The sequence below is a fragment of the Glandiceps talaboti genome, chromosome 4 (assembly GCF_964340395.1).
Source record: "Glandiceps talaboti chromosome 4, keGlaTala1.1, whole genome shotgun sequence".
Classification (NCBI taxonomy): domain Eukaryota; kingdom Metazoa; phylum Hemichordata; class Enteropneusta; family Spengelidae; genus Glandiceps; species Glandiceps talaboti.
Window position 1 is genome coordinate 8,126,734 of NC_135552.1, and position 15,044 is coordinate 8,141,777.

Sequence of the window (15,044 nt, forward strand, 5' to 3'; positions counted from 1 at the left end):
AGTCCTGATTTGGCCTACCCAGCTGATGAACATTTTTTGTCAAGGGAGTATGGAGTAGTATTGTACTGTATTGTATTGTATTGTATTGTATTGTATTGTATTGTATTGTATTGTATTGTACTGTACTGTATTGTAATGCATTGCATTGCATTGCATTGCATTGCATTGCATTGTATTGTCTTGTATTGTACTGCTTTACTTTCACAAATGAATGAATAATAAAATAAACACTTACAGACACTCAAATTACAATAGTGAAGAACATGACAAATAGCTCTAACAGAGCTAATAAGACGTCTTGCCCTACCACTTGATTAAACATTAACTCAATACAGTGTTAAGTGAATACTATTAAACTCAGCAAGAATGTACTGAAAAACTTACAAATCTGAATATTATTTGTATAACAGTTGATCAAAACACACTCATCAGAAAATTGATACCTAATTTTTTTTATTAAGCTGTGTAAAATTAAAATAGAAATTTATGCAAACATTTAATGTAGTAATATTTCAAACTACTGACAATCTCAGTTTGCCAATATTGGTACTGTTAAATTTATTAGTATTAAAATAATCATTTCATTCTACCTCGGTCATTTTGAAACAGTGTACAGGTCATTTTGGATGAGATACAACCAAGTACTAGGCTATCCATCATTTGTGATTTATCCCTTCATTAAATATGTAGTTTTGTTAACCAGTTCTTGGAATTTGCTGTAATTTATCACCATTGGTGACATAAATACAAGCCAGTATGCAGAAATCACAAAATCAGGGGTGAACAAATCCACTGGTCCTGGGTTCGGGACTTGCGTTTTTTTGGGGGCAGACCGCACAAATTTTACCTTGTCTGGTCCGTCGGACCAGTACCTTACTGTTAATAACTATGTTAAAAAGTCATCGATGACGACAAATTCAAACTACAGCTTTACTTCAGGTTAAGCATCCCTTTAGCTTAAATTGTGAAAATTAGAACAATGATTTGATGAGAGGGAAACCATTTACAGCAAGAATAGTAACATCCAGGGTACTGGTAACCTAGGAGAGGTCAAAGGTTAAAGGTCATGACAATCTTACCTCTGTTAATAACCATGGATTTCGTTGTACAAGTGCATCCCAGTCTGTGTCCTCTGTAACGATGGCATAGTTGTTCTTAGCTGCTGTGGCACACCCAAGGTGCTGCGTTAGCAGGTTTTTACCAGTGGCTTCTCTTATTGCTTTTGCAGACATTGTAGTAAATTAGTCTGAAGAAAAAACAGAGAGAGAGAAAATAATTTGATTTTTCTGAATGACAATACTGCTAGTTTACTGAAAATTATGGCACTGACCATGACTACATACCATGAACTGTTCCTATAAGTATATTGTATGTAACAGCACTTTATACACCATGGGAACAGAAGCATGCTGTGTATAAAATATTAAACTTCCCTAAGTGTGCAGGTACAGTATGCATAATCAGGTATGGTATAAGGTTATTCAATCACAGCTGAGCAGTTAATGGAATTAAATAGATTGACTTGTAAAATTGATTACCCTGCCAAACAGGCACTGTACAAATCAAACCTGAGGACCAAGCAAGGTACAAATGCAGGTTGATGGTTTTTTTCATGTTTTGAATGGTATACAGGAATAAAATATAATAGTATAACTCATTGACTGTCTTTGAAGTGGACCACAAACTATGCCTACAATTTGAAATATAACAAACTCAGAATATATGTATTATGTAATCTACTATGAATGTATTTATTTTCGTGTACAAAAATTTATGTCGAAAAATTATTTTCCATTTTGGCTTTTCTTTACTTTGGCAGATAAACCAATTTTTCAGTTTAAATGTTATACGTATACAGTGTTTTTGCTAAGGTTGGGGAACCTGGTAACAGAAAGGGGGAATATGGTAAAACAGGCAAAGATTCCAATACATTGTACCATCATTTTAGTGAATAACCCTAGTAAAATGATAGGGGAATTTTACTGAGGTAGATTTTACCTGCTTACTACCCATAGCAAAAACACTGTTATAATGTAGCCACATCACTTATAAGTTAAAATCCTGTTTTCATAACTCAATTTTTTTTTTTTAAATAATACCTCTTCCCTCCAACCCTGGTAACTAGAGGATAATAGAGTTAATGTATTGATTCACACTTCATAAATTTAACTTTATCAACTGTAGTTAGTCAGAATTTACCAGTGAAAATGATCGTATTCAGCTTTATCAACTGTAGTTACACCAGAGAAAATGATCACATTTTCATACTGATTTATTAAGGAGAAAAAAATTGTTTTTGGTAAAGCAAAAATATAATATATGTTATATAAATCATGCAAAACAATAGGCTTGAAATCGCTTCAATATTCCTTTATTATTGAATTATTATGCAAAGTAGCAGGAAATAATGAAACAATGCTTCTTTGTTATCAAATCTCTGGTGTGCTCATTGTCTGAAGAGGACCAAAAATCAATGGTTTTTTGTGCTAATAATATCATTGATAACATTACGTGGATTGTACCACAAAATGTACTCACATGTCTGTGTGTTCTCATGATTTTTGAATCCTGGACATTTACAGAAACTAGGAAATTTGGTACAATTTCCCTGGCAAGAACTTTACAGGAACCTTGCTAAAATATAATATAACTCAGCTAGATTTTACTTATTTGCAGCTTTTGATAATAAATCAACTGAAATTCAAATTGTGACAAGAATATTACAAACTGATTAATGAAAAGCATGTACATACTTGTAGGTTAACTTAAAGTTGGGAAACTGGTATACGTAACACTGACTGGTGAAATCTGAAAAAAAAACTTGCACAGATTTCGATACACTAATGTTTAACTTTTGGTGGGTCATTAAAATTACTTATGGAAACCATGGAAGAATCACACACTTCCATGCTGAAACCATGAATTTAAACCTAGGTCCATGCACTAATAATGTTATCCTATTAGTACAGCTATATGGATTATACAGGGTCCTTCATTGTTCTGGGATAACTTTACTTACACTAATGGTCTGCAAGACATCAACACTTTTCATACCTAAATTTTTAATCCTAATTCTAACTGGGCCTTTAAATGCTGATCAAACATGACCATTGATGAAAACTCAAGACTATTCATGGTGATAGGTGATAGACTGACCCTGTGACTCCTATTTAATACCATTATCATAATAATCACTTGAGTGCTTTTGTTTGGCTTTTGAGTTACCTGATAGAAGATAAGATATACACTGCAGCAAAGGCCAAAAAAAAATGTGATCAGTAAGGATACACACGAACACAGTTTTCACCATTGAGGTACATACATGTAGACTGTAGAGAACTGGTTCTTTTACTGCCATGTTTTAACAGTACATGGTAGAGTGGAAATCCCTAAGGCTCAATAGACTACCGAACATTGTATCAAGACTACCAACTTCTATCAAGACTACCAACTGTATAAGGTAATCTGATTCAAGACTGTAGCTATAACCTCAGTAACTCAATCCACAGTCCCTCGATCATTATTACAATTAGCAATGAGGTGAGGTGCAGTATCAAATATCTATGCATTGTACCCCTCATATAAGAACTCAACAGTCTTGAGTTTCCTGGCAGGAAAAATGCTGAGACAAAAAAATATTCTCTAAATGCTTGTGTTTAAATTTCAAATTCCTTTATCAAAAACATAACCTGCGTTAATTAAATACACTATCAATAAAATGGAAACGGATATGTCATCTTTACTCAGAGATCGAGGTCCAGCATGATATTAACCTTGCAAAGTATCAAATGGTGTGATAGCCTCACTTGAGATATTAATAATCAAATGTGTTAGACATGTAGCTTATATTCACTAGATCAATAAAGGTTAGCCATATAAAATTTCAGTTCAATTTTTCATTATTAAAGTTATTTCATTATACTTGGGTCAGTAAATGATACGAGTTGTAATCATCTTCCATTTTGAGATCATCTTGCATTTGTCCTTCAAAGGTCATTGACCTCATGATGTCACACAATTAAAATCTGACAGCCACATATATGCATACACAGTAACACTTGATTGCCACTGTCACATTAATTATAAACTAAAGCAGGGGTTTTTTTTTGCCAGTGTGAATAAGAATATTCAAAAATAAAATATTCAATAAAATATAATTTTTTAAATTTACTTTAAAGTTTTTTGGGGTAAGAATGTAAACCTTCACAGAAAAGAATTAAGTGCTCCAAGAATTTTTTTGAATATCATAATATCTATCTCATTAAGTTTAGCATATAGCTAAATAAAGTAACAGACTTGTGAAAAACAAATGTACAGATGTACATGATAATACCCTATCATAGATAACACCTCAATCCTGCAGCTCATAATGACTGGCAAGTATTTTTCACTGATTCACAAATCTGAAAGGTAAATAATCTGTCTATTGAAAACTAAATGAAGTCAACCGGCAAAGTAATGCTGCTGTTTGATAGCTTCATTTTTTTTTTCTGAATATATTTGAAGAAAAAAATCCAATTGAAAAAATGTAATTTTGATTCACATTAATACTAATTGCTATAACAGAGTATTTCATATTATCACAACTTTGCATAATTGCCTGGGTTTTCTACTCATTCACTTGTCCAGATACAAGAAGAGGGCAGTTTTGTTTTGCTGAAACAATGTGTTCATGTAAAATACATCTAAAACATTACATACTGGATGGAAACAACAAAAACAATGAACAAAGATTATTTCCTGCTTTCAAACTTCAAATAATATAGTTATTGTTAAAATATGATGATCCAAAAACACTTTATGGTCAAGTGTTTCATTGGTCTGTTATACTCGTGGAGTCGTGACTCTGAATGGACTGCCACGGATTAAAAAAAATATATTAAAATATTGAAAGAAATTCATGTAATGCAATGGGAATGGGAATCTACAGTTTATATTACTATAAGGGCATTGACATACATAATGTAAACGAATGTAAACATGTTTTTAGTGACAAAAAACAAGCACAAGGTCTGTCCGGGATGTCTTAGGCGATGACACGTACTCTACGCTGTCACAGGATAACTGCTGACACTGACAGGGTCGTACACACTGCAGTGTGTGTACACTACTCTATGAGTTGTATAATACTAACGCTATTTACAAACGTGGCACAATCTCTAACTGCACCGTACACACACTGTAAAAGTGGTTGTGCACACAGATCTGAAGGTGCACTACAAGGTAGAGAGAGCAACAAGTCTATATTCTACATGTCCAACACAGACACAGCGAATACGAAAGAGGTACTCACCTCGGGTAAACCTGCAGCGGTGTGACGGATGTCTGTCCTTCGTGTAGATCCGACTGTCGGATGAGATGAGTCACGCCACCTAGCTCAGAGCTGACGTACCTAGCTGCATTAGACCCTTTAACTCGTTTATCTTTAACAAGGCCATTTTTACTGTTTATTTCAATCCCCAGATTTCAACAAATAACATGTATAAGTTAAACCCTTTTCTATGTAAGTGGTGTATTTTAAGGAAAGTATTGAGGTAAAATCATATAAACCCCTAAATGTTCCAAAATACTGATTTTCGTATTGTTTGTTGTAAGACTGAGGGCGCTCTCCACATTAGGCTTTCACTCTGCAGAGAATCATTCGATATCAAATTCTGAGCTTTTATTGGCAGATGACGGACACACCTCTCTCACCTCATAGTGGCCACTTCATGGCAGACATGACCAGATGATGTCATCAATGACAACAATAACTCTATCGGAACACAATAGAAGTCCATGCATTGAGCACATGCGAGTCGTACGCGTACGCTCTGGTCATGCGTACGTCAAAGAACATTTCACTATAGTGGATCCAAATTTGGCACACAATCAAATCCCATAGTGTGTGTGCAGGCCTAGACGTTCACACCTGTATGTATGTATGTATGTATGTATGTATGTATGTATGTATGTATGTATGTATGTATGTATGTATGTATGTATGTATGTATGTATGTATGTATGTATGTATGTATGTATGTATGTATGTATGTATGTATGCATGGGGTTCTACTTCCATGATGTATGTATGTATGTATGTATGTATGTATGTATGTTTGTATGTTTGTGCGTGTGTGTGTATGTATGTGAGATTGAGGAGTGCAAGAATGAACGAACGAAAGAATCAATCAATCAATGAATGAACCAACCAACCAACCAACCAAGAAATGAATGAATGAATGAATATACACATTGCTATTTACAAAATGTATATCCTATATTTTCACAGTTGTTGACATAGCAAAGTATGAATACCATATAGTACATTGAGTAATACAACCAGCCTCTTATAAGGGAGTGATCATAAATACCTTTGAAATCAGCGGGTGCTCTAGAGGGGTGGATTTGTGTGCAGTGGTCTTCTCTGCAAGTGATGGGTGTTAGTTTACTCTATTACTTAATCTTGTTTATCAAATAATAAAGAGTGAAGGAGGGGTTTGGAAAAGGATGAGATGTACACGTACTAAGGAAAAATATATAATTCTTGGATATAACCGATTGATTGACAAATCGATTGATAACGATTGAGGAATCGAAGAGCCAAGTGCCCTAAGAATGAAATAATTGTTGTAAAGTAATTCAAGGAACCTGTAATGGTGATACTTTGTCTCCCTTCCAAGTGTAGGATGAATAACTCCATTTCTCTACAAGTAGGGAGGAACCTCCTACATTTTAAATACAAATTTCAGCAGGTATATTACAAACGTCGAGATAAAATTATTACAAATGTTGGTTGTACGTATGAATAGAAAGTGGATGATGGAGGCAATGTCAGAGTGATTTACACATTGTCACTAAAATTCCACGAACTCTATTAATACATCTCAATAATTATCAATGACTATGATAAAAAAGTACAGTAACACAAACAAATTACCGAGCATATCACAAAAGACTACCAACACTCTAGAATGCAACTGCACGTATCATGTCTTGGTTTAAATGTAGAGATTAAACACTTAAGCTTTGGTGTAAGAACAAGTAAATATAATATTAGTTTGAGGTATTTACATTAACTTTTCACACTATTTGAACCTTGGATTTACATCGGCCAGTTATTACTACGATAGCAGGTCGGATACATCATCGGGTAATTTATAAAAACGTGTAATTTCAGGTAATTTAGTACATGTACTGATGGTAAAGAAGTGCTTCTGTCATTTAAGGCTAAATAAACTCATAAGCTAAATGGTTAATTTGCATAATTAAAAATGTGTTTAATAATTACGCAATATGTTAACTATGCAAGCTTCAAATTTCATATAGTTTCACAGAATTAATTTTCCAATTAAGGGGTGCATCATGTGTGATAGCTATTTTGCATTCCAACAGTGTGTATAAGCCCAAAAATCTATGATTTTGCCCTTACGAGAGGCATATTATGATTGAAATTATAGCCTGGAGCACCCACGAGGAAAGACGACTGATTAGTATGTATGTCGACACCTACAGGTATATATCTCAATAGAGATAAATCATGAAAGTACAAGCGGAGTTAACATTTGCCGAACCTTCGAAGAGATAAACAGAGTACTAATGCCACGCTTGGTGAACTTTACACAAAATGTTGTAGTGAATGTTTGGCTAACTACATACCACATACAAGGTTACTCTCGTACCGGATCACACTAGCACACCTCAACAGACATAGTCATAGACTTGTGGTTCGGCAGTTACCACTCCATACAGGAATGGTATCTTTTCTCCCACCTTTATGGCTTTTATTGTTCAAACGATTGCTTTAAGAAAGTGTTTACGTTTCTATCATTAAACAATGATGTAATTATATATCTTCTATGTGATTGGATGTAAGTATTAAAGGATGACGTCATCTGTAATAATTAACTTCAATCATAGACAATAGAGAGCAATTGATATCGTGAGCAAAATTCTAACTTATCTTATGCTAAGATCACATGTTCTCATTAATCCGACTACCCTTTGTATTGGCGCTTTACACTCAACTGATCACAATATGTCAATGCCGCCTACTTTCTCATCATTCAACCGATAAGAGCCAGTGTTAAAACTACTAGTCTAGTAGCTCAATTTGAGAAGTTAATTATTAATATATTTTTAGACAAAAGGACAAATTGACCAAACTAATATCTATTAAAATATTGGTAAATAACACATCACTTTCAAACCCAACTAAGATGCCATTATAAATTGAAGATGGTCGTTTTAGAAATGTACCCATTTCCAATCGATTGTGCATCCATTGTAACTTAGGAGAAGTACAAGATAAAAACAATTTGTTATGATGTGAAGTCAAGAAACCGGTCTCTGGAGAATGCAACCCCTCATGTCTTCCCTATACCAAATTACTCAGTATTGCACTGTCACAATCAAGTCCACAGTCGCTTGTGCGTCGGAGATAGGTTTTAAAGTATGAAACGTATACTATTGAAAAGTTTATCTCAATAAAGGATTGCATATAAACCTGTAGCATGATTTTAATCGCATTTGACGCAAAATTGCGATTATTAAAACATGTTCTATGCATAGCAGACTGTGATTAAGTCACAAGTTGTGTGTACATTTTGTGGCGTGTCATATGGACGAGAAAAATAAATGTAATTTGGTTTTAGCATAAGTATGTAATACATGTCATTAAGTAACAGCTGAGATGCAGATAATATTGTTCTAAGTTAAGGGAAACTGCAAAGATTTAAAGGATACGTTTGCACTGATTTTTCCACAATTGGGCTTCCAATTCTGTGTATTTCAGTAACATAAATGGTGAAGAAGAAACTGATAGTGTTTCTATTACATCTGTCAACAACTCAAGATCGAAAAAGTATGAAAATACATTATTTTTCGCGTTCTTTTTCATGTTTTCTGTAGAAAAAGAGAAATTGGACGCCTTTTTCCACGACAATGCTTAAAAAAGAGCATTCCTTTCAAGTAAAATGGTTCGTTTGATCATTTTTGCGACTTCCTTACTTTAATGATAGTCGTGCATAGCTACTGATTGGAAATGTGTGTATTTACATTTAAATAGATATACAGATAGAAAGACACATGAATACAAACATCATTAGTCATCTGAAGTTCTTGCATCTATTTGTATTGATATGAAAACAGAAGAAAACCTGAATGTACATTACAAATACTTCACACATCTGTACTAATTATCAATTATTATACAGTTGTAAGCAGTATGTTTTACATCTGTGTATCTGTGTGGGCTAGGACGTCAGGTGAATTTATCAATAAAACTATGTAAATCCACTCATACATATTTATTTAGACGCATTGGAGTCGGAACTAGCAAAGGGCATACCGTCAATAAGCAGTAACACAGCCACAAACTTTGACTGATTAAGAGTAATTGACATTTTGCTGGGGAGTCTGATGCGCCCTCTACGACAAATTCCTGAGTAACACACACACGGGGAGTGTGAGAGTCTGCCGTAAAGATGTTTTAGTATTTTAAATGCCTGACTGTAAAACGTTGAGTGTCGGCATTTTTGTCAATTGTTATAAATTTAAAGACGAAAAAAAAAAGTTTGATGGATGACAATTTTTTTGTCATCGTGAGCATGTGCTTCTGACAGAATCAGGTGCCCGCAGAAGTATCGCCCACACTCCGAGTTTAGCGTAAGTTCAGAAGTACGGCGTCGATGTATTATGTACACACGTACACGATCTCAAGTCAAATGATTTTCCTTCCACGTTTTGTTTTTCAAAATTCGGTGAAGGCTGTTTTATGATTGATTAAACTTGTTCTATTTCCAAAAGCCACGGTGTCATCTCTGAAAGCCGGGGCAGTCAATCTTAACTAAACTACATGTATTACTATTCACGTCGTATTCGTTTCTAGACTAAAAGGCAAATATAACATCACCGTCACATGTGCGAGTACGAGTTCACATCGATACAACCACAAGCGATGTATTTCAAAACAAATGCATGCGGTACGGTGAATACTGATCGAGCCAAGTTTGGTCTCCGTAGCGGTAAATATAATCCCAGTATGTCTCTACGATGTTAGTCGATGTCATGACTAGCTGATAGTGCCAACAAATATTGAACATTTTATGAACGGCTTAGATACATTTTAAGAGTCGCTTTCCTGAATAAAACAACCATTTTCAGATTGCATGCCGACATGGGCGACACATCAAGTAATCAAAGACACAACAACAAACAAATCCAAAGCAACTGTGTTTATTTATAGCAATCTGCGGATGGAAATCATGATTTTCCCAGGGAATGATACGTAACACACGTCAATATTACACTGAGGACCTAACTGAAACATTGAAACATTTCAATTTTGCTCACATTGTACATTTGAGTCGTCATGGACTATCGAACAGGCAATTTCAGGAACGACGATTTGCATCATACTCATAGACCTCATGTTTGCTTGTACCGCGCCGTTCACACGTGTGAGCTCACACTGTAGGCAAACTCGCTCGAGCTCTGTCTTCTTGGGCTAATGGAATGCGTATGGTTGCCTGCAGACACAAATTTATGGTTGTCTGCAGACACAATTTTTTCTATGTAATTTTTATTGAAAATGCGTAAAATACATAAGATTTGCTGTAGTTCGGTGCGTAGTTTCAGAGGGAGTAATTCGAAACTTTAGTCTGACAATTGTCCTCCAAGGTCATATTCATATTAAATCTACCATCACACCACGTCTGCAAGCATGAGTCATGACTAGATATGATCACACGGAAACACTGTCCCTCCATTCTCAGCCAAGGCCTCGTAACGAAGTTTGGAACGTCTTTTACCTATTTTCGTTTTCGGCATCGTGGTAGTGTATGCCAAATATGGTAGTGAGTCTTCAAGGGTTGTCCAGCGGCAGCTAAAAGTTTTCATAACACGCTGTAGAAAGTCCTGAGCGACCGTATGCTCCGTATTGAAATCAAAGATACGCATGCGCAATATGCATGAGTTTGTTGATGTCCCCCTAGCCTTGACACAGTTGATCGCATTATCGAAACGCTACATATTAGCAATGTAAGCGGCCATATATCAGAGTGTTAACCTGTTTTCAAGCCATATTACGATTTTTATTCATTCTAGAGGGTTCAAAGAGACAGAATCACTTTACGCGTTCGCAAGTATTGTTTTTACAAGTACCGCGAAATGGTCGCGAAGTTGTCAAAAAATGGGATTTTTTTGCCTTTTTGACCATTTAGAACGTTTCTTCATTTTACTCGTTCTAGCTTATTATACATGCTAGGGAATTCGGGTTTGTTTTATTTGATAATTGAGATGAAGGACGAGAAACTGGTTAGAGGGATTTTTTGTTAGTGAAACAGGCACTCGGCAATACTTTGTTGAAAATGGGGTACGCATACAACAAAATTTGCCTTTTTGACAATTAATTTGAAGCATTTTGGATCAAAATTTCAAAATTTTGTCTAGACAGATTTTGACATGTATATTTATGATCACAACTGTAAAAAAAAATTTAAAAAAAAATCAAAATTGCCTATTACAGAGTGGAAAATATGAAAAATATGATATAATAATATACACAGGTGTCAAATTTCATCATAATTTAAACAAACTCTACTTTAATGTTTTTAATGTTATGATGAATATTAAAGGGACAAACTCAGAAAATTTGGTGTCAATATCTTTATTTTTAACAAAGTTACAACAATATTTCTACAATAAAGAATTGGATGAAAAATAGCCTATACAACAACCTTAACAGTTCAGATGACGTACCTTCCTGATAAACGAAGATATCTGAATGATTGGTATAGTGGTCAGCCAATTAGAATGGCCTATAATCAACACTGTTAACTATTGATACTAACTTTTTAAATTTTTACTTCACTCAATTACTATTACATGGCGAACAGCTTCTTTTTTTCGTCAATACATGTCACAATGCTCTCCTGGCAAACTACCACGTAATATGCTTGTCATTAAATGGCAATAGATTGTCCTCAAGATTGGTTCAGTTTTGATGGCGACTTTACTTTGTAAGTCATATTTGCGCATTCATCAGATTGATCAAAGCAATACGTGGTTCAAGCTATATGTTATAAATGAATGTAAAGGTTGATTGAATAAGGCTGTCCAAGTTATATTGCCATGTGTAAAAACGTAAAACTGACCGTGGACTTCCAATCAAGGCTAAGGTAACTAGTAGGTCGACTTCATATGAGTCGCACAATAAACACACTTCACTATACCATTGTGAAAATATAACCTTCCTGAATCTCTCAACAAACATAAACAAATACTTATCTACATTTCTCATCGTTTGAGATTCCCAGAACTCCTGTACATTACAAATTAATAAAAGGTTCTTAGTGTCATTTACTCAGGGTTTCCTGGCTCTTAACCCCAGATTCTTCAATAATGTATAACATATTGTAGCATTTCTTAGGATATCTATATGATGGCATGGCAATTTTAACCATACAACGTTTGGCAGTATACAGGAAAGCCTAATACTGTTACATTTGGTGCATTTGTGGAAACTCCTAGAAATGTACGACAGGCTAGGTATTGGATTCTCTCAATGCATTCATGCCTCTGAAATTTCCATACCTCCGACCCATATGCCAGTATCGGTAAAATCAAAGATTTTGAAAAAACATCTCCAAAAGGTAGCATTCCTGTCTTTCTAGCTTGTAGCCCAACCAAGGCTAAGGAATAAGTCTGTGTAGTGTCCAATGAGGAATTATTAAGGTGTATCTGTTTTTCCACTTAAAAGATAATAAAAAACACGTAATGCTACATTCTTTAACCTCTCATGTACTACAGCTTTTGTTGTAACATTATTTGTAAAATGTGACCTCACACATTATTCTGCCTAATGCTAAGTTCAGTCCCCTAAACCAAGATAAACTTTCATTTGACTAATAATCAGTTCATCATTCCTAATTGTTTCATTCTCTGTCTCCATGACGACTGGGTCATCCACATCTTCTGTTGTTCCTCCCAAAGCGCTGATCGGCTCTACCTGTGTATTCTCGGGCATAGATGACAGTTCTCGAGTTGAAACTTCTACAACGGTTACCGATTTGTTTGCTACTCCTCGTTCCTTTTCACTTCCAGTAACTTCACAATTTCCATCCTCAGTTATAGTATCTCTTTTTTGAAGTATACCATTGACCATTAGAAACATACCAAGCGGTAATGCCTGGAGGCGAGATAGAGCAAAATCACAAGTCACGGGTTTTCCCCCGCAAATTAAAGTTATAACGACTAATTGCAATTAAGTCATCGCAAAATATATACACTGATTATTCATGAAAAAATACATCAGTGCATGTGGATGAAAACAGGTAGATAGATTGATGGAGATAGATATATAGATAAACAGGTAGAAAAATGATAGACTAGCAGACAGACAGACAGACAGACAGACATACAGACAGACAGACAGACAGACGTATATTAGCATTGTAAATAGTGTATGTTAGGCTCCCATATTATTGAATAAAAGGAAAAGAAATTATTTCATTGTTGTACTAAGATATGCATAGCAACCTTCATTAATTTGCTGATTTCTTTGGGTTCTTTTTTGTTCATTTGTTTGCTAAATAGTTTATTTGTGTTTCACTTCATATAGAAATAACAGACCCTTGATGCAAAAATATCACATAGACTTACGTCACTCTTTACAATTACAATCTGACCAAAGTCGATGTTACCATGACAATGGCTGACATCATGTATCGTCTGAAGAGCTATCACTACATCTTCTAACAAAGAAGCCTTATGATCATCACCTACAAGATTCCATTTGGTGAACGTAGTAAATGGAATCAGTGTAACTTTCTTCTGGTTTTCAAAGATTGGAGACCAGCATATACGTAAACGGGATACGCTTTGTTTTTGCACTCTTTTGAATATGGGTCACCCACAAGTAGAAATCAGATATTATGTTGAAAAATCACTTTTTGGGTTTTCTTCACAATTTCGAAGTAGGACACCTATATTGTTTGTTGATGAAATTTGACATCCGAAATCAAACAAGAAATTGGAGTAAATTGGCAACAAACACACATATGCATGGAACCATTGTAAACAGCTGAAGTGGCCTGTCAACTATTATAATAACTATCAATTTTGATTGGCACTGCTCAAAAAATGGTCATGGTTACCATACAAAATGTGGTTAAGGTTACTATACAAGACATTATGGTCGTCATGGTTACAAGGAACGTTACCATGGTAACAGGAAACAACAAATCTGACACTGGGAAACATGTGAAACACACCTGCACATCCCTTCCTCTACACACAACTACGTACATACACGGGATACTATTATAACACAGAATGTTAAAATTTGAAAGTACTTCTTTTATTTATAGTTACATGTACATATATATCATACATATTGACATGAATTCAATAAATTAATTTTGTATTGTACATTTTTCGATTTCAGTTACCATAATAATGATAACAGCAATACTAGCAATATTACACACACATATACCATTTGGTATTATTAAAGTAGTGCTCAAAGCACTGTATAATTATTATCCCTACATGTACCAGAGACTTGTTATGGTACAACCTCTTATACCCCTAGCAGAGACAAGTTGTGGTATAACCACTTATACCCCTAGCAGAGACATGGCATGGTACAACCATTTATACCCCTCACAGAGACATGTCATGGTACAACCACTTATACCCCTAGCACAGAGACATGTTATGGTATAACCACTTATACCCCTAGCAGAGACAAGTTATGGTATAACCACTTATACCCCTAGCACATACAGAGACGTGTTATGGTATAACCACTTATACTTCTATCACATAGACATGTCATGGTATAACCACTTATACCCCTAGTAGAGACATGTTATGATACAGCCACTTATACCCCTAACACACAGACATGTTATGGTACAACCATTTATACCCCTAACACACAGACATGTTATAGTACAACCACTTATACACCTAGCACAGAGACATGTTATGGTACAACCATTTATACCCCTAGCAGAGACATATTATGGTATAACCATGTATACCTCTAGCACATAGACATG

At 34.9% G+C, this 15,044-nt stretch overlaps 1 protein-coding gene across 1 annotated transcript in view; it reads right to left on the bottom strand.

Annotated features, from left to right (window-relative positions):
• Positions 1-5,354, bottom strand: part of LOC144434575 (ATP-citrate synthase-like) — a 55,459-nt gene extending 50,105 nt beyond the window's left edge. The window contains exons 1-2 of the mRNA XM_078123043.1: positions 5,294-5,354; positions 1,080-1,246 (exon numbers count right to left, since the gene is read on the bottom strand). Of these exons, the coding sequence (XP_077979169.1) occupies positions 1,080-1,232 (153 nt within the window). The 5' untranslated portion in view covers positions 1,233-1,246; positions 5,294-5,354. The remainder of the gene's footprint in view (positions 1-1,079; positions 1,247-5,293) is intronic.
• Positions 5,355-15,044: the final 9,690 nt, after the last annotated feature.